This window comes from Phyllopteryx taeniolatus, chromosome 5 (genome assembly GCF_024500385.1).
Source record: "Phyllopteryx taeniolatus isolate TA_2022b chromosome 5, UOR_Ptae_1.2, whole genome shotgun sequence".
Taxonomy (NCBI): Eukaryota; Metazoa; Chordata; class Actinopteri; order Syngnathiformes; family Syngnathidae; genus Phyllopteryx; species Phyllopteryx taeniolatus.
The window spans coordinates 13075431-13095891 of record NC_084506.1 but is presented as its reverse complement, the minus strand read 5'-3'; the positions used below and the strand labels follow the sequence as shown (position 1 = coordinate 13095891).

Sequence of the window (20461 nt, the reverse complement as noted above, 5' to 3'; positions counted from 1 at the left end):
GTGAAAGAGAGCAGCATGTACCACAATACTCCAAGTGTCAATGCAATTTCATCATACTATGATATTCAAATCTGAATCGCTGTGTGTGTGGGGGGGGGGGGGGGGAAGACCATAAGGCTTAGAAAACAGCACAAACCTCGTACAGCATGAGGCGCACATCAGCCTGCTGGCCAAGGCAACGACGCAGGCTGCTTAAGATTTCCAGACAGAACGCCTCATTGGCAGCAGCGTTATATCGAGAATGAACATCCACTTGGATCTAGTCAGGGTTCCAGGAAGACAAATGAGCATCTGTCAGGGTTCATATGCCAAGTATAAGATTGCGCACATACGTTTTATTGTATTTCCATCCATCCATCCATTTTCAGAGCCGCTTCTCCTCACTAGGGTCGCGGGCGTGCTGGAGCCTATCCCAGCTGTCATCGGGCATGAGGCGGGGTACACCCTGAACTGGTTGCCAGCCAATCGCAGGGCACATAGGAACAAACAACCATTCGCACTCACAGTCATGCCTACGGGCAATTTAGAGTCTCCAATTCATGCATGTTTTTTGGGATGTGGGAGGAAACCGGAGTGCCCGGAGAAAACCCACGCAGGTACGGGGAGAACATGCAAACTCCACACAGGCGGGGACGGGGATTGAACCCCGCACCTCAGAACTGTGAGGCTGACGCTCTAACCAGTCGGCCACCGTGCCGCCTTATTGTATTTCACTTTATTTATTATGAAATAGTTCTAGAATCAAGTACTTTAAAGGAGACATATTGTGGATGAATCCACATTTTAACGTGTCTTGATAACATGTTTGTGATGCACTTTCATCAAAATACCCTATAGATCAAGAATTACATCCACTTTTTTTCCCTTGACAAAACTAGTTTGCCGGCACAATGATCAAGTGGTTGGTTAGCACATCTGCCTCACAGTTCTGAGGTTGGGGGTTTGAATCTCTGCTTTGGCCTTTCTGTGTGGAGTTTGCATGTTCTCCAAGTCCTTGCAGAGGTTTTCTTTAGTTACTCCAACTTCCTCCCACATTCCAAAACCGTGCACGCTAAGTTCATCGAAGACTAAATCAGGGGTGTCCAAACCTTTTCCTGTGAGGGCTGCTACAGAAAAATCAAAGGATGCAACATTTATTAAACAGGGTAAAACCAATCCACCAAGCAACTATATATTGTTTATAAATTGTAGTTCTTTTAAAAACTACTACATTCCAGCTTTCTGGCAAAGGTGATAAGGTAAATGTAGGGGTCACCCGCAGCCCTGTAACCCACTAGAATAAATCCGCTGCTGCATTGTTGATCTCTACATTCAGAACCAAAACAAGAGCATTCTGTAGTAAGCTGACATATTTTTAGGATCATTAATTTCATACCTTCACAAATTAGACCTTCAGCAGAAAGCGGAGGGAACAATTTTTGCTTATCATTATTCAACCTAATGAAGAGACTTTTTTTTTTTTACTATTTTAGTTGTAAATAGTTTCTTTGCAATTTTGCATATTGTTAGCCTCAGCGCATAATAGCATGAGTTGCTTTTAACTTTCTGTCACAATATCAACAAACAATGCCTATGTTCTTGCTAATGTGTTGTGCTTTTATTGTTTTCTGAAAATGTAAAAAAAAAAAAAAAAAAAAAAAAAAGACTCGGGCAATTATGCTATTCGGCTGACAATAAATAGATAAGCTACATACCTGGCTGGAAGAGAATGTCTGGCTGCACTGGCTGGAGGTCAGGCTGCCGAGCACTTTGAAGTTCTTCAGCAGCAACAAGAAGCCAGTTACAGCTGACTTTCGTCCATCCAGTTGACTGGTGAAGAGGCAGAAAAGTTCAACTAAGAATCTCAAATTGCCCGTTCACATATGTAGCCTATAACATGATAAATTACATGAGCCAATCCCATTGAAGTGAAACATACGGAGACCATGTCTTAAATTGGCAACAATATACAAAATGGACATACCTTGAAAACATGGCCTTGCGGAGAACCAGAATCAATGCATCTTTCATGGACATACTGACTTTCAGCAGAGGCTGGAAATCAAACAGTGACAACATTTGACACGTGTTTCTACCAGGGTTCCTACACATTTGAGATTTCAAAATTCCAGACTTCTCAGTAAAAAAATTCTAATAATTTGTGACATTGAGTAAATGGATGTTTCTCATTCTGATTCTTTATATGTCATTATGTCAGCAAATAATTTCTGGAAGATTTATAGCTATATATTCAGTATATTTCTCTGTGATGGTTGATGCAAGCTCTCAGGCTGGCAAGGCTGTAGTCCATGTCGGTCTTCGTTGACTGGACGGTGGCATAAAATTGTCGCAGGGTATGATTCAAACATCAACAGTGAAGTGTTCAGTTCGTATTTGTCAGATTTTGTGCCATGAAGTGTGTCGGCATTTAATCGCCGATTTTGTAATTTTCCTTTTGTTTAAATAGTACGGAATTGATTCTTTGTGCTGCTTCTGTTTCTTCAATTTTCCCTCAATTCCTCAGCACCATTCCAGTCATTAAAGGTCTTAAATGATTAAATCACTTATTTTTGTTTTAAATTGGCTAGTTCCTGTCCTCAGAGTACTTCATGTTTACTTATCAGAAAATCTGACTGTCAGGTTTGTTATGTTTGCTCATATAATCTGTGCATTAATTTGGAACAATGTAAAGATTTTTTGACAGGAACGACTTGAGACGTTCGAAGGTTGTACATTATCGGCTGATAATGTACACCGATGGAATTTCCTGAGCCAATCAGAATCGAGTATTCACCAAGATCATAGTATAATACTGTGTGCTCTCACACGACCATTGTAGGTGCACTTCTAAGTGCCTTAAAAAAAAAACATGGATAGATCTAAATATTTTTTTCGATTTTCAAATTTTGTTGTTTTCAAAAATAGAGCTGTTGTAAAGGTCTTGGAAACATGAATATTTGTCGATGCAATAGTTTCCATTTTCCATAGTTTTCCAGACCTGGGAATGTATTTCTATAGGTGTGTAGGAACCTTGCATGTAAAGAAGTGAGTGTATGCTGTGTCTTTCTGGTACCTGGACAGCTTTTAGCAAGCCCTGCACGGTGGCCAGGGGGAGGTAAGACAGATGGTCGAATGTCTCTGTCACCTTGGAGGATGACTCCAGAAGTATCATAGGAGCAGAAGTTACAATGTCTGAGAAGAGCTCTGAGGACATAGACACACATTTTATAATCAAGGTATATTTAACAGACACTACGGCACATTTCAATTTAAGATGTACACTTGCCAGCCACAACATTATGACCACATGCACAATCTAATACGATCCAATAAAAGAGCTTTATCAAAAAATATGCCTTTCAAATCAATTATGTGGAGTTTTGATTGAATTTTGGTACTGTATTAGATCAGATTGTGTAAGTACACATAATTATGACAGAAGTGAGTGTAATTTACCTAAGAAATGATTGATAGGTGAGACAGTTTTTGTGACCAGTCGGTTCAGAACCTGTTCCAGTATCTCGCCTCTGATTGCCTCGTGCAGCTTACGAAACAAAAACACATCATAGTAAGAAAATACAAGAAACAAGTCCAATCCATCCCAGAAAGGGTATTACAATAGTTCTATTTAAAAAAAAAAAAATAAAAAATCTACTGTACCTTAAAGCCCTGCAGGAGCACCTGACCTCCTAGCTTACATGCCAGCTGAGTGGGGGTCCGGGCCACAGTAGCAGAGCCTTCTGTGGTCTTTCCAAATGGTCCAGGTTTAGGTCCAAATGTGTCCATCAGGAAGAAGCCTAGCTGCACCAGGCTTTGAGTCACATGATCCCATCCAAAGACACTGTGAAAAAAAAGCCATGCAAGTTCATGTTTTTAACTAAAATAACCAATGTTTTTTATTCAATGTGAACATAGTAGAAGTGTGATTGCTTGAGAACAAATGACAATATGATAACAATAGAACACATGAGCCACCTTGGAGAGGTAAAAAATAAAAAAAAAATTAAAAAAATTAAAATTAAAACAAAAAAAAAAAAAAGGTGCCACACCCACTATGTAGACAATTTGCTGGAACTTAAGTTCAAATGCGCATAAGGCCATACATTTTGGAAACAGTCTGAAAAGTCACAAACATTTGGGAGGTTGCTCAGGACTGCATATTAATCCATTTCTGGGCCGTTTGGTACGATATGCTTATCCATCCATTCTCTTAACCGCTTATCCTCACTAGGGTCACGGGTGTCCTGACGCATAAAGACATTGACAAAAACAGTTACTGAGCAATAAAGGGTTGCTAGTTATCCGGTAATGCCGGTACAAATTGTAATTTTTTTTGACAATTGTCCAAAAAGATGCAGAGTCCTCTAGCACTTACAGCAGTTCGAATGACTAATCTCGCAATAGTCCGGTGCAATGATCATTGTGCAAAGGGCGCCAAAACTTCAAGGAGTGTACGCAGTTTAAAGTGACGAGTAGTGCGATAATCTGGGACAATGTTGATTGTGCAAATGTTGCAGATACTCCTCAATCAGTGTGCAAATGGAGCAGATGCTACTCTGGCATGAGTGGCCAGTATTGGTCAACAACAGATATGCAAATAGTGCAGCGTGGCGAGACTACTACAGTGAGTGATGAGTAATATAATTGGCCCAACAGAAATGTGACAACAACCTCAGACAAAAAAAATTGGCAGCATGTTGCAATGGAATTATAATTATGCATTATATAATATGCACAAATCTAAGGAAAACGTGCGACAGAGAATAGATTGTGGTTGCCCTTAGAGGTTCCACGGTAATTTTGAATGGTGCATATGAAATAATTAACTCATCGTGGCCTGAAACTGCTCACACCTGCTTTTCACTGTATCCAAAATCATCTCAGCAACACTACAGTGGCCAAGCAGGAGGTCCTGCAGGAACTTGGATCCCTGCAGCAGCTGCTCATCTTTGAAGCTCTTGACGATTGCTCCCTTGAAAAGTTCAAACACCTACCGAATACAGAGAATGGGGAAGTTAATGAATTAGCAGAAGAGATTCAGATGAAGATAAAGAAAGAAGCTTAGCAGCGACTTCTGACCTGTTCCTCATAGCGCTGGATGCGTGCAACCGAGAGCAATAGGGCAACACTGAAAGGGCAAAGATCCCCATACGATGCCTGGTGGAAAGCAATGATTTACGATATCCACGAAAAGTATCTGCCGGTGATCAAATGATGTAACAATTTTAGTGACAGATGCGACAAAAGTTACCTTGATGCTTTTCAGGAATTCTCTCCCAAGTTCATGGTCTAGCCTCACTCCAAAAACAATGTGGAGGATGACAGTACCCTCCACATGTCTTAACTGGTCCTGTGGAATGGACTGAACCTCTAAATCCAAGCTCCTGAGAGAGGGAAGAAGGAGCGTAATGAAAGGTAATAATCATTTAACATGGGCAGGGCCACTTGCAATGTTTGAATCACCCACTCTCCATCTTTCTGCTCCTCTTGATGGTGAAGGTCTTGCTGCTTAAAATAAATGATGATTCCGTCTAGGACCTGTTTCTTGCAACCCTACGAGGTGGAGCATGGCCATTTAGACTGAATGGATGACTTGCTTGCGACACGTTTGTCACACACTCCCACCTTTGCGGATAACAAGAGCAACTGATAAACAAGTGGCGGAATCTCCTGCAGGTCCAGCTTGCTGAACATCCGCAGTACTTTTTCCACCACGAAGCGCAACTCTTCTGATGACAAGGGCACATCCCTAAAATGAAGCAGACGCACTCAAAAAAAAGTCGGAGCACGACTTTGACAATGTTGTGCAAATATTACTAATGTGAGAAAACCAAATAAGTTACCTGAACATTGTTGTCAGGTGGATAACACATTGTGAGTCCCATCTACATTAGAAATACAAGTGTTACATTAGAGGTAAATGACTATTCAGCCTTTACTAGTTGTTGGAATTAAATTGTCACTGTTACTTAACATATTGGTGTACAGTGTTTGTACGGATTAAAAGAAAAATCATAATGAATTGATTATTTTGTAAGGCTATGAGCATCATATCACCTGCTTGAACAGAGGCTGTTGATCAGCTGTTTCTTGTATTGCTCACCACTGAGTTCACCTGTGGTTAAACAAAATATATGTTTCAATAATCTTTTTTTGAGCCACATGAACCATATTCATACACAATCTGTACTAACCTTTGCCGTATGACAACATTTCACAAGCGGTCATGGCAGTAAGCACAGTAGGAAATAGCTCCAAGGACTTCCCGTTGCCTATTTTTCCTGCCTTGATTTCTTCAACAAATAGCTCTGCTAGTTTAGCAAGGGATGGTCCAACCAGAGTGTGTGTCTGTATGTACACACAACAGAGTCAAAATAAGAATGAAAAAGAACAACAAAACGTTGAGCAAGCAAGGTGAAAAGGTCAAACGCTATGAAAGTAACTCATCGACAGAAAAGGTTTCCACAAGCATCGTGTGCCATCTTCGATGCAAAAGTTGAATGTTTCTTTTTTTTTTTCCAATGATAAACGAGAGTTGCAACGTGCGTTTGCACCTCCAGCATGAGCAGTCCAATGACATCAGCTGCCACCTCATTTTGGAGGTCACCAGACTCGCACAGAGGGATGCAATGTTGATAAAGCAGCAGTCTGCGTGTTGACCCTTCGCTACATCCAGGTGGAGAGCCTAAAATAAAAAAGAGGCAATATATTGGTTCCCTGAGAGCTTTTCTTATTTCAACGATAGGAGTTTATATTTACACAGAACAAAGGTCTTACCTTTGAATATGGCTTTAATAATTATGCCAATAGTCTTGCCCTTGAGTGCACTACTGGTAATAAGCGTAGTCAACTTCCAAACAAAAACAAAAAAAGTACGTGTTTTAAATAACGAATCAAAAGCATAAATCGTGCTTAGCTCACGATGCGAGTCAACACGAGTTACCTTGTCTGCGGTGAGGGACGACAAGTACTTCTGGAGTTCTGCAGAACTGTCACCGTCTGATAAAGAAAGAATTCTCTCCATTTCAGCCTTCATGGTGGAGGAAAAGTATGAAAATGGAAACGAAATCCTTTCCGCGACGCAACCTACTTGCAAGTGGCGTATTTCCCGCCAGCAAAAATAAATAATTATATATATTTTTTAAAACTTCCGGTTCCGTTTTTGTGGGTTGTCATGTCGCGCTTGCAGTGTCACGCAAACTCGTCATTTTCAAACAATATTTAATATAATCATACTAAAACACAAGTCAGTTGTGCAATTAGAAGAAGCATAAAATTAATGTTAGAGCTATTTCTGAAACGTCATTACATAGACGATTTTAGTTGTTGTTGTTGTTTTTTGTTGTTTTGTTTTGCTCGTTCCGGCCATGGTTTGTTTTAAACACTTCATACCTACCTACTGCCCGCTTTTGCACGAAGTAATATGTCGACTGTAATGTCAGTATGTTACAACAGGGCCAGTGGCGCAATGGATAACGCGTCTGACTACGGATCAGAAGATTCTAGGTTCGACTCCTGGCTGGCTCGGGTTTTTTTTATTACATTGTCTTTTATTTTGATGTCTTAAAAAACGATTTCTTTTAAATACATCATTAAATTATATTAAGAGCTCCAAGTTTGACTAAATATATGAGCTTTCTGTATTAACCACAATATAAAACTGATTTGAGGGATTAGAGCCAATAATTTTTCCAAGAACCAACGATTGCCTACGAGGTCCAATCCTCTGCTGCCTTCTTCCAAGAACTGACCAATTGCCCAATCTCTGAGCTGTATGTTGCAATCATTGCAACTTTCAGACTGTGTTAGTTATTTCAATGTGATATTTGCTCTTATTGTAAACACCTACACTTACACTAGAAACTTATTATAAAATAGAAAAAAAAAAATTCAAATAATAATTAATTATATTTGATCTTATTGTAAACAGTTTACTTTCTAAAAGCCCTCGTGGTGCCTTCACAATAAAAGTTACACAATCATACTTTTTGTCTATAGTCATTATACATCAGTCTGCCTGCTGTACTGTACTGTATATACAAAAAAACTGTATATGTGTGGATATAAATCTGTGTTTTTACTATTATATTTGTATTTTGTATTGTATTCTATCGATGAGGCTTGGGTTATCAGTTTTGTGTTGGCCACACTTACAGTTGGGAAGCTTGTACCTGAGACATGCCAAGTCGTATAACATTTGTTGGCTTCTCTATATCCATTTTTCATACCGCTTATCCTCACTAGGGTCGCGGCCGTGCTGAGAAGCGGGGTGCACCCTGAACTGGTCGCTAGCCAATCGCAGGGCGCATATAAACAAACAACCATTCACACCTATGGGCAATTTGAGAGTCTTCTATTAACCTACTACGCATGTTTTTGGGATGTGGGAAGAAACGGGAGTACTCGGAGAAAACCCACGCTGTTTGCAAACTCCACACAGACGAGGTCGGATTTGAACCCAGGTCCTCGGAACTGTAAAGCAGATGTGCTAACCATGCCGCCCTTCTCTATATATGAAGGTAAAATAGTAAAATTTGGACATATTACCCTATGTATTAATCTGTTTTACAAGTGTTGGATAAGATGACAGTAGAATATTATTAAAATTATCTTCGAAAAATCCCTCTGTATGTAATTTGTATTATTTTAAAACTTGTCCTGTCGGACACCATGGAGACAAAAGGTGAAACTGAATAGTGTGTCAATCATCTTCTTAAGCACACACACGCGAGCACTTGCTGCAGCCTCGCTGTCGGTACAACACGCCGCTTTGCCCATTTTTTTTTATTTGGCTGGATTATTCACCTCCAGTTAGCAAAAAGTTAAAAAAAGAAGTAATTCGACATCTCTCGAGACAAAACAAAGGTAAAGGTTCATACAATGCATGTCTCTTGCACCTTTACGTTAGTATATGGCTTTGGTCAGAGAAGCAAGGGGGGGGGGGGGGGGTGGTGAAGTATTTGGTAGCAGTTTGAAAAGTGCAAATATCACCTTCAATGTCATATATATATATATATATATATATATATATATATATATATATATATATATATCCATCCATCCATTTTCTGAGCCGCTTCTCCTCACTAGGGTCGCGGGCGTGCTGGAGCCTATCCCAGCTATCATCGGGCAGGAGGCGGGGTACACCCTGAACTGGTTGCCAGCCAATCGCAGGGCACATACAAACAAACAACCATTTACACTCACATTCACACCTTTAGAGTTTTCAATTAACCTACCATGCATGTTTTTGGGATGTAGGAGGAAACCGGAGTGCCCGGAGAAAACCCACGCAGGCACGGGGAGAACATGCAAACTCCACACAGGCAGGGCCGGGGATTGGACACCGGTCCTTAGAACTGTGAGGCTGACGCTCTAACCAGTCGTCCAACGTGCCATGCTCTTTGGATGCCATAACGCATACTATGTTTGGGGAAGAAATGGCACTGCACATCACCCTAAAAACACCATACCAACAGTCAGGTTCAGAGGTGGGATAACGATGGTGTGGGGCTGCTTTTCAGCAAATGGTACTGGTAAACTTCACATTATTGAAGGAAGGACGAATGGGCAAATGTACAGAGACATTCTTGACAAAAATCTGCTGCCATCTACAAGGATTATGAAAAATGTAACAAGGGTGGATATTTCAGCAGGATAATGATCCAAAACATACTGCCAAGGAACCTTTCAACTGGTTTCAAAGAAAAAAAAATAAGGCTGCTAGAATGGCCCAGCCAATCACCTGACTTGAATCCAATGAAAATCTATGGAAGGAACTGAAACTCAAGGTCCATAAAAGAAGCCCACGGAACCTTCAAGATTTGAAGACTACTTGTGTGGAGGAATAGGCCAAAATCACACCAGAGCAATGCATGCGACTAGTTTCTCCATACAGGAGGGATCTTGAACCTGTCATTGCAAATAAAGGCTTTTGTACAAAGTATTAAATAAATACCAGTTGGCATGTTCAATACTTTTTCCCTGTGTCATTTCACATTATTACACATAACTTAATTTCTGATCTTATTTGTTCTACTTTATTCGTATGTGTTGATTACTTGGGTTGTTCCCAACATATGGTGAAATTTTTATGTCAATAGCACCTTTGGAAATATATTTAGTGAGAAAAATGGTGACGTGTTAAATACTTATTTCAGCCGCTCTGTGTGTGTGTGTGTGTGTATATATATATATATATATATATATATATATATATATATATATATATACATACATACATATATACATACACACATATATATATTTATTTATGTATTTATTTATTTATTTTTTAAACTCAAGTAAGGCTAGATATGTCCCTTGGCTCAATAAAGTTGGGGAAACACTGATCACTGATATTTTTTTTGATTTTATTTAAGAAATAGAAATGATTCTATTACAAAAATAATCCCGCTCCTGCCCATAATTACTGTGATGATTGACCCCAAATGAACTCTGCCTAACAACATGCAAATGTGAAGTAAAATCCAATAAATTCTGTTAATCAAATCTAGTAATTATCGACAATATTCCGATTATTACACTACATAATGCGACATAAGGCGATAAAAACGCCACCGATTATGATTTAAACCTTGAAAAGCATCACCCAGCAAATCCTAGGCTGACGTGACGAGTGTTTCCTTGCACTTGGTTCACTCGCTCCGCCACCAGAGGCCCACGCGTCCAGACGCACGAGAGGAAGAGATCGAGCACACTGCAGCGGAAACCCGAGTGGCAGTGATGTAATGTCGCTCGCTGTCTGCTGACCACGGATGGCTGTTTGTGCCAGGCTCTGCGGTGTGGGTCAGTCGCGGAGGTGCCGCAGGCGACCGCGACACAATCAGCGGGACCAGGGCAGCGATTCCGACATGGACGAGGAGGAGGAGGAGCGGATCGTGGGCCAGAAGCAAGGCACCGCCGGCTGCGGGGACCGGGAGAGCGGCGTCAACACCGCAGGGCCGAGCCGGTTGCACCGCAACGCGCTAGACGGCGCGGGACTCCCGCACCCGCACCAGCACCCGCATGCTTTGTCGGAACTACCGCCGGAGCTTTTAGTGGAGATCTTCTCCTTGCTTCCCGGAACTGCGCTACCCAATGTCGCCCTCGCCTGCAAGAAATTTAGACACATTCTCAACACAGAAACCATCTGGAGAAGGCGGTGCATGAAAGGTATCAAGACGGCAGACGATGAGATCACTGCAAGTGTCTGCTGCATCGCGCACATTTATTTACACACGACGTGACATTCCTCCGTGCTATAAATGATATGAGCTGCTGCTCGTGTTCGGCGTCGAGCCGGTAGAGGCCTGGCTAGTGATCGGAAACGAGGAGCGCCGACTCGCCGCTGTCAAAGCAAAGCAAAGCAAAGCAAAGCAAAGCACAGCAAATGCAGATCGGCTTATTTCGTTAACAGGCCCCGGTGCAGCTCAGCAATCGCGCAAATGTCGCTAGGCAAGCCAGTCTGCGCAAGGTTCCGCCGGGATCGGTGATTCGATCGGTGATTCCCAACCTTTTATTGAGGCAAGGTACATATTTTACGTGAGAAACACTGGATAGCGCACCAATGTGCCACGTTGGGAATCGCTGGCTTAGATGGACAATATAGTCACGGCCTTTATATATTTAGAATAACATCTTGTATCCGGATGCTGTAGGTTTGGCAGCTGCTATTTCCTATTCCCTACGGGAGGGTGTACCAGTCCTGTACAACACGCTTTTGGAAAATATCAGAACTCAAATTTGAAACCCTGCAACTTAAAAAGAGAGGAATACTTGACTATGACAACTCAAAGGTCCCATATTTTGGCTAAATAGGGCTCCATAGAGTGAGTGTCTAACATATCTTTGTCTTTGACATCTTTGTATAAAAGTTTCAATTTCATAAAAAAAAAAAAAAAAAAAAACACTTCGGTTTTGGCATAGGAGGGCCCCTCTGACAGCTACTTCTGGTTGACGAATTTATTTATTTTTTCATCTGCTTTGTCCCGCTTTCCTATGATCTGTTGCCTCTGTGCAGAAAACCCACTTCTGAGAGCACACGTTGACAACGCTGGTTCGGGAGCGGAGATCTTCGCCAGTGGCATAGAAATTTATGATCGAGAAATTCAAACGACCTGATTTCAGGCCTCTCGGCAGAATAAAACGTCTGGAGCTCAGGAATGCGTGGCCGATTTTAATTGATATTTCACGTTTACTGAGGCACCATAGAGACAATATAACATCCTAAATACTAGAAAACGTTGGTTTGGTAAAATATGGGACCTTAAATAGAATGCGAGAATCGGTTTGCACACAGGTACAGTATGTCCCGTACCGTTGAAAATTCCAACCACACGTTGAGTTGCTATCTCATGATTCAGAATTAGAAAGATAAAATCTTGCAGTCAGTCTGTAACACCCTTGTAATCTAATGCATCCAATTAAGATGCAGTGAAGATCCCCTTACATTGCAAAATAGACTAAATGACCAAAAGTATTAAGGTACTATCACTCTTTAAGAAACTGAAACTGAAAGCAAATATGGAGTTGCTGTGAGAAGAGCTTGCACTCTTCAGAGAAGTTTGAAATGAGTTGACTTGATGAATCACTAGTTCTGTTCTAGTTCAACACAAATGTGTTTGATGATTCTTGCACACAAGACTCATCCAAGCATGTCTTTACGGAGCATTCTTTGTGCACTGGGGCACTGCCGGAACAGAAGAGGCCCTCTCCGATACTGACCTTCCGCAAAGTTGGGAGGCATAGAATAGCCTCAAATGTTCTGGTAATGTCGAGATTCAAAATTCAAGGGAGTCAAAGCCAAGAAATTCTGAGATGTGTTCCATCTCTTTTGTCCCGATTGTGTAAGACTCTTCAGTTTTGAAGTTTGTATACATAGTAGCATATTATTCATTAGTGATTGCAAAGCTTCAGAAGCTGCTTGATACCCCAAGTGTGTCAACAATGTCTATTTGGGTCACTTCTCCTGATAGTGGTGTTGCTGCCATGACATTTCTCTCTTGCCATCTCGGCTTAAAATGTGTAAAACCCCACAGTGCATAACACATCCCAATGTCAATAACGTGCGTGCCCTTCCCTTCTGGTTATACTTCTCATACTGTTTTTTTTTTTCCTCTGCAGAGTTCCACATGAAGGAGGATCTGAGAAAGATGGAAGTTGGTGGAGTTTCTAGCCGTGAGCTCTATGTGAAACGTGAGTGAAATGTCAACCATAGTTGTAATACTGTGAGTAGAAATCATTCCTGGTGAAAGCAAAAGCCTTTGTCTTTTAAATTTGGAATTAACGAAGCGTGGTCTTTTGGATCCCACTTTTTCGGCACATTGTGTTCACGTTCAATTGAGTGCTTCGTTAGTCAGAGCACACCTGGATCTGTGGCTCCTCTACATGCCTGTGTTGTGCCTGTTCAGGTGTTAACCCACGAGTGAAGTCTGGGCGTTTCATGAAACTCCTTCCGGACTACGAGCATATGGACTATAAAGACGTGTACACACACTGTATGTACACAGGCCCTGACATAAATGGCTACAGCATGAGGGCCTAAGCGTGTTTATGGGGGCGGGGGGAGGGGGAGTTGGTACTCTTGGTGTAATTCTGATTGAAAGTGTTTTGCTTTCTGCGTGTTTTGAAAATGCTTTTTGTGATCAGAAATAGAGACATACTGTAGATACATATTGTTTTGTTCAGCAAGCTGGCAGGGGGAAACTCAATCCCCTCACATATTCCTTTGAGGTTTCCAATAAATTGAACTCTGTACTAATTGAGACTAAACAAAAAAAAAAAAAGTGTGCTGTGTGCTTTAGCCTCAAGCATGTGCACAGCACTATGGGAATGCTGATTATGGTGCACTGTGTTCTTGTGTTGCAGTTCTTCATCCATACAGACACATTTTGGGATTATGGCAGCCTGACATAGGCCCTTATGGGGGGTTACTTAACGTAGTGGTAAGCATAAATACACTTCATGAAATGCAATATTTAGCTGCAGATGTTTGACAAGAAAGTCTTTTTTTTTTTGCTGGCTGATAAATTATTCAAAGGTGGATGGGCTATTCATCATCGGCTGGATGTATTTGCCACCACATGACCCTCGTGTGGAGGATCCCATGAGAAGACGGCCTCTCTTTCGTATCCACATGTGGGAGAGCAAAAAGGCCACTGTGGAGTGTATGTATGGAAACAAGGGTCCCCACAAAGGAGACATCCAAGTGAGGACCATCGAAATGAAGTGTATTCGATTCATAAAAATGTGTTTATGTGTGAAAAGTAGTTCATTTTCTGTGTTATTTTTAGACTGTCAAGAAGGATGAATTTTCAACAAAATGTAACCAGACAGATCACCACCACATGCCAGGAGGCAGACAGGAAGTAGGTCAAATCAGAAGTTACTTCTTCTGTTTTGCAGTGATTATTTAGCTTAATAAGGTTTTATTTACTTCAAGTCAAAACTCTTACTGCAGCATTCGGATGTTCTGTGTGTGTGTGTGTGTGTGTGTGTGTGTGTGTGTGTGTAGGAGTTCAGGAGATGGCTGGAGGAAGAATGGGGCCGGACGCTAGAAGAAATCTTCCATGAGCATATGCAGGAACTCATCCTGATGAAGTTCATTTACACCAGCCAATATGAGTATGCAACATTTGAATGCACAGGTTTTTACATCAGATACTTTCCCGAAACATGATTTTTGGACTACAAATTGTAATATTGCCGTATACACGTATTTTACAATCATTGCCAATGACATTAGGTACATAACTTGCACAATGAGATCCAATGCTAATTTCTGCACAAGGTTGTAGATAACAACTATGATAAGGCTCAGTTTTTATTTTAACAATCAAATAGGTAAAATTAATTAAATTGTATCTGCCTTAATAAGGTAAACATGTTTAGTTTTGACTGACAATGTATTAATTTAACCATATACGCGTATAGTTTGCACTGATGTGGAACTGCACAGCATCATAATGAAAGGAGTTTCAAATATTTTGGACCGATTATGCGCTTGACTGTCAAATAAATGCACTGAGCATCACCATTTAAAACTACAATCACACATGGGCCAGCCACACCCTTATGACCGCTTGTAGCTCTCATTGCAGTACAGTTCTACACCACTCCAAACAATAACCATCATTATCAACATATTGTGAAATCAATACAGTGTCAAACTAAACTGAAAATTATTACCTTTGTAAATGCAGAGCATTTTTATACGGCTTGTGTATCGGACATCATTATGTTGTGCAAGTGGTCACAATGTGGTGCCTGGTCGACGTACATGCCAACAATACGTAGTGGATGTAGGATGTACTGTATTTATAAAATACTGTTCATCATATAAATGCATGGTTCTAAATTTAGGTAAGACAGTATTACTTGATTAAAGTCGAAGAAGAAATAAATTATCTAAAGGCTTGATCTTCAGCATCGTTATTAGTCTGTCAACAGTCTTGGTCGTTTTCTCTCATTAGCAACTGCCTGACATACCGACGGATCTACTTGCCTCCTGCAACGCCCACTGACTTAATTCATCCAGGCCTCTTTAAAGGCACCTATGGCAGTCACGGTTTGGAGATTGTCATGCTCAGCTTTCACAGGACCTCTGCAAGGGCCACCAAACTCACTGTAAGTCCCAGCTCTACTGTCGCACACATCAGCAAGCTTTCTATAGCCTTTTGCCTGTATTTATTTTTACTATGAATATCAGGTTTGGAACACAGAGAAAACAGGGTTTTTTTTTTAACTCTTTGATTTTCCCCCGCCAGACACCTCTGTTGAATCATTAACAAAATTTTACACACACAAACACAGTGGATACCCTGAGAAATCCTTACGTTATAAGTTCTCTTCAAACCTACAGTAGCTCATATTTTAAAAAAGGGGGAAAAGGGATGAACTTGAATTGAAGCATAAGTAGACTAAATAAACCTGAGAAAATTAGTAGTGTATGTAGAAAATGCATTACGCTTACGATGGGACAGAATGTGAGAATATGTAAAAAGAAAATTAAGATGATTAACTTGAGAGGTAAATGGGGATTTTGTGTGCAAAATGTGCAAGTGCAGTTGTTGAAGAGTTTATCAGGGTACCAGTGATTAAGATATAGGATAATTACTGTGTTTATTGATCCTCCATCCGTTTTCTGTGCCGCTTATATTTACAAGGGTGAGCTAGAGCCAATCCCGGTTGACCGTGGGCGACACCCTCAACTGATTGTCAGCAAAATCACAGTGCACATACGTGTATAGACAAACAACCATTCACACTTACATTGACAGCTACAGACAACTTGGAGTCTTAGATACGGTAGGGAAATTGAATTCATTCAGTAGTCCGATGGCCTGTGGATAGAAATTGTTTTGACCTAAAAGAATGGAACTGTAGTTTTACTTTACTGTAGTCATTCCAGGAAGAGATATTCTCTTTTTTAACATGGATTTCACAAAGTTCCAGTCGATATACATGCATAATGGATTCTAAGGGCATGCACGCAAGGGAGAGATGTCAGATTGACATTGGTGCAAAGTTGCAACAGTGCAACAATGCACCCCTGAACAGTTCGGACGAGTTATAAAAAAAATGAATGAAATGTTCATTTTAGGCAGACCTAAATATAAAATGATAAGTGGTGCATCTTGCATGGGACCGTTGGCCTTGGTTCACGGTGTACACATTTAGTTAATTTTTTTGCCCTTCGTGACACTGACTATCTAATCTGGTTGTGACGTTCTAACAATTTAACTTTGGTCCCATGATACGAATGCCAGAGTGAACTATACATGAACTAAAGGTGAAGACTGCGTACCTTTGGTCCAGACCAGCGTACCGAACTACAGGTGTGAACACAGCCTTAAGAGTTCACACTGGTGTCTTTAACACATGGGGAAAAAAAATATGGATAAAGTCCCAACTTGATTTGATATGTGACAACAATCTGACTTCCCAAAACAATAATAGAGATATCAGTGTTTATGCCATGGTATTTTTTTTCCATCTCAGATGTCAAGAGGGGCTCCAAAGATAAATAGAAATGTGTCTTTTCGAGCTAACTGTATTTTGTACTATATGTTCAGGGAGACCCCAACGTTCCCGCCGGGCAACTGACTTTGGATATTGATCTGAGTCAGCCGCTTGTCCTCCCAGACTTGGAACATCAGCGCAATATAGAGGAGCTGTCACGCCTCGTATTGGGGGTACATGAACAAGTACAGAGGCAGGTGAGGGAAGGCACCCCTGCCACTGTGAGAGCCCCTGCAGAAGGCGATTGTGGTGACGCTGCCGCCGCAGACGCGGCGGAAGCCGATCATGGTGACATTTCTGATGACTGCCAGCCAGGTCCAACTGTGGACCCCAGTCCTTCTGAGAGCCAACCCTTCGTCCTGCCCCTCGGAGTCATGGCTCGCAATGAAGTGTACCCACGCACTTGCAGAAAATGGTAAGCACATCTGGAAAAAAATATTGTAGGGTAAAGGGGAGCGTGCCAAGGGGTGAGGGTCATCCAGACGGCTACTATATTGCAGTTCATTGTTCGCGCCCTCGATAAATTGCGTTTTTTAAAGTGGTCTTTTATATGGGTTTTTACAGTACACTTACTTTACGTACTGTTTACACATGAAGAAAAGGAGAGCATCAGTCGCCGATGCACGTTTAAGCTTTTATTGACTACAAGGAGAACAGTTAAACTTGTAAAAAATTAAGACAAAGTCATGCAGGAGCTGCAGATGAGCACAGCTCAAGCCGAGACACTTGCACGTAGACTCTCCGACGTAACGTGCCTTCCAACCAGCCACTGCCTCTTAAAGGCACATGCATTGAATGCAGATGCTACACTATGTAGAGTATGTTCTATACATTTTATGATTGCAATTTGTTTTTGTTGTGTTTAAATACATTTATAATGTGTTTGAAAAGTGTTTTAATAAGTGGTTAAACCTTGTAGGAGGGACAAAACTATATACATATAAAAAGTTTTTTTTTTTCATAAGGACTGTCTATATCACAGACTTTCACCTATTGCGACCTGGTGTCGAGGTGCTCTTAAGCATAGCATCGAACCTGCCCCTTCTCAGCTCATGGATGCAACACACATTGCACGCCCCATCACTCTAACATCTCACCTTGAATGTGTGCGGTCTCTTTCTGCATGGTGTGTAACAAAAATACAGTATACTGCAAAGTGTCAATATAGATGTAATTTTCCCTCGATGGGTTACAATTTGGGGCGGCGAGTGGTTAGCACTTCCGCCTCAAAGTTCTGAGGTTGAGGGATTTAAATTTGGCCTTCCTCTGTGGAGTTTGCATGCTCCTGCCATGCTTACATAGGTTTTCTCCAGCTTCCTCCCACATTCTCCAACTTCCTCCCACATTCAAATTGTCCTTGGGGATCAGACCATTGTTTCCTAAACTATACTGAGGCAAGCCACCCATTTTACATATGAAAAATCTCAAGGCACACCACTAAACAAAAATTCTAAAAAAAAAAAAAAAAAAAGATTATCTCATCTTAATTTACTCACAAACAGACTTAGTGTGAAAATTGGTCCTATTTAAATGACCACAAAGCTGATATGATCGCAAGAAGCTAAGACAAATTCTGTTGTATGAATGGCGTCAAGGGGATACACGTGTTTATTGTACATTTAAAAAAAAGAATAACCATCCATATATTGACTGAATAATTTGTGTGCAGCTTCTACGGGACGGGCCTGATCGCCGGGCATGGCTTCACAAGTCCAGAGCGCACCCCAGGGCTATTTGTGCTGTTCGATCAGGATCGTTTTGGCTTCATCTGGCTGGAGTTGAAGTCTTTCAGTCTCTACAGTCGCCTGACGGACCACCTAGCCCATGCACATGCCCCAGACTTGGAGCGATTCGAGGCCATGCTGCGCAACATGCAGTCTTGGACATCATGAGAACCCAAGTTGCTTCCGGCAATACAATGCATTGGCATATTAATAATGATAATAATAACAAGAAATATAATAATATACAGTACAGCACATGATACTTCGCCTCCCATCCTCACAGCGGTACATATTAGATCATGACATTACCTTTTCCAGCCTCTGTATTATTTTGTTTTACTGTCTGATAAGGGCAGTTTCATCACTTTGACCTGATCTTGAGTCAAGTCACTCGAGGGCAGCATGATAACAGGTCACAAAGTTTTTATTTATATATTTCCTCCAGGAGAAACAGAGATACTATATTGCATACCATTTATCATGGCTCAAACATTATGTGCCTCTGATTCTAAAACCATGTCTATACTTTGTAGGATTTTTTAAAAATAATGGTGTGAAATGGATTTCCATTCAGTGCTCATTATTTTCAATAACATGCTGCATTTTATTTGCATTTGGGTTTGCAGCAAATTATTTTAAGGAAGAGTCATGCCTTTCGCTTTAGTTTGTAAAACCCATGATTTTAAATAGACAGCTTCTCAGGTATTTTTTTGTCACAAAATTGTGAATAATAGGACACCACTCCTCTATTTGTTTTAAAACGTAACAACATTAAATACATTTTAAAGATAGCCCAACAGAAATATATTGGCTCTCGCAACAGAGCGACTTTGCAAATGTTGGCAAAGAAATTGCTGTCTCATCAAACACTGTAGCACAGATTAGAATTATTTTTTTGCTCTTTGAGCTTTAAAGAGATTTTCAGTGATATGCTTTGGCTTCTAAACATTATTTCACAACACCTAACTTGATATCAGTTGAAAACATGTACAGTAATAGAAAAGTATATAGATATATATATATATAGATACACTGGATTCATTCATTGTATGACATTGTTTTGTGAGAGATACAACATTGCAACATCTTGTGTGTACCACATTTGCTGTTTCAATGTTTGCCTGACCTTTTATCCAAACGACAACTTGCTCTATCTAATTTTCTGATTTATTTCACGACACTGTCTAGCTAAACATTATAGAACCCCAATATCAGCTCGTCCTATACCATGTGTGTGTGTGTGTGCATATATATATATATATATATATATATATATATATATGTATCTATGTATGTATGTCTTGTTATGGCTCGATGGCATTGCCCAGTAGCTTTCAAACTACAAGTGCACTTTTCTGGGCAGTATAGTAACTCATATCTAAAGACTGGGCACATTGGGCACTGTACTTGTAATAGACTGCACTGCAGCTATACTAATATTTGCAAAAAAATAATAAAAATAAGAGCTTTTGTCTTGTTCATTTGAACCAAAACATATGGTTCAATAAATGTTCTTATCTCCAAGTTATTTATACCTGGCTATTTAAATGGTTTACCTTAGTGTTGCTTTGTAGCTATGCACCTGCAGGGCTCATTTGTAGTAATTACCAACACTTTAATTTGCACTAATTGAACTGAGTAGTTTTTTTTCTTTAATTGTAAATTTGGTGTTTTAAAGTTTACTACCAAGACATATGCAATACAGTATATAGTAATCTATGTGTGCGACTACTATT

The 20461-nt window shown here is 40.6% G+C and overlaps 2 protein-coding genes and 1 non-coding gene across 3 annotated transcripts in view; 2 read left to right on the top strand and 1 right to left on the bottom strand.

The window, feature by feature from the left end:
- Window positions 1–7084, bottom strand: part of fanci (FA complementation group I) — a 28917-nt gene extending 21833 nt beyond the window's left edge. The window contains exons 1-17 of the mRNA XM_061773183.1: window positions 6923–7084; window positions 6757–6829; window positions 6534–6664; window positions 6174–6327; window positions 6037–6094; window positions 5823–5864; window positions 5605–5728; window positions 5447–5532; window positions 5231–5363; window positions 5059–5136; window positions 4833–4969; window positions 3640–3820; window positions 3436–3523; window positions 3053–3183; window positions 1964–2034; window positions 1695–1809; window positions 137–259 (exon numbers count right to left, since the gene is read on the bottom strand). Of these exons, the coding sequence (XP_061629167.1) occupies window positions 137–259; window positions 1695–1809; window positions 1964–2034; window positions 3053–3183; window positions 3436–3523; window positions 3640–3820; window positions 4833–4969; window positions 5059–5136; window positions 5231–5363; window positions 5447–5532; window positions 5605–5728; window positions 5823–5864; window positions 6037–6094; window positions 6174–6327; window positions 6534–6664; window positions 6757–6829; window positions 6923–7015 (1818 nt within the window). The 5' untranslated portion in view covers window positions 7016–7084. The remainder of the gene's footprint in view (window positions 1–136; window positions 260–1694; window positions 1810–1963; window positions 2035–3052; window positions 3184–3435; window positions 3524–3639; window positions 3821–4832; window positions 4970–5058; window positions 5137–5230; window positions 5364–5446; window positions 5533–5604; window positions 5729–5822; window positions 5865–6036; window positions 6095–6173; window positions 6328–6533; window positions 6665–6756; window positions 6830–6922) is intronic.
- A 349-nt stretch (window positions 7085–7433) lies between these two features.
- On the top strand, window positions 7434–7506 carry trnar-acg (transfer RNA arginine (anticodon ACG)). Its single transcript has one exon. It is a non-coding gene; the product is annotated as a tRNA-Arg (tRNA).
- A 3111-nt stretch (window positions 7507–10617) lies between these two features.
- Window positions 10618–19936, top strand: fbxo31 (F-box protein 31). The gene is made up of 9 exons (XM_061772820.1): window positions 10618–11154; window positions 13105–13176; window positions 13849–13925; window positions 14021–14188; window positions 14274–14348; window positions 14495–14604; window positions 15453–15606; window positions 17055–17416; window positions 18671–19936. The coding sequence occupies exons 1-9, from the start codon at window positions 10758–10760 to the stop codon at window positions 18891–18893; spliced, it is 1638 nt and encodes a 545-aa protein (XP_061628804.1). The 5' UTR covers window positions 10618–10757; the 3' UTR covers window positions 18894–19936.
- The last annotated feature ends 525 nt before the right edge of the window (window positions 19937–20461 follow it).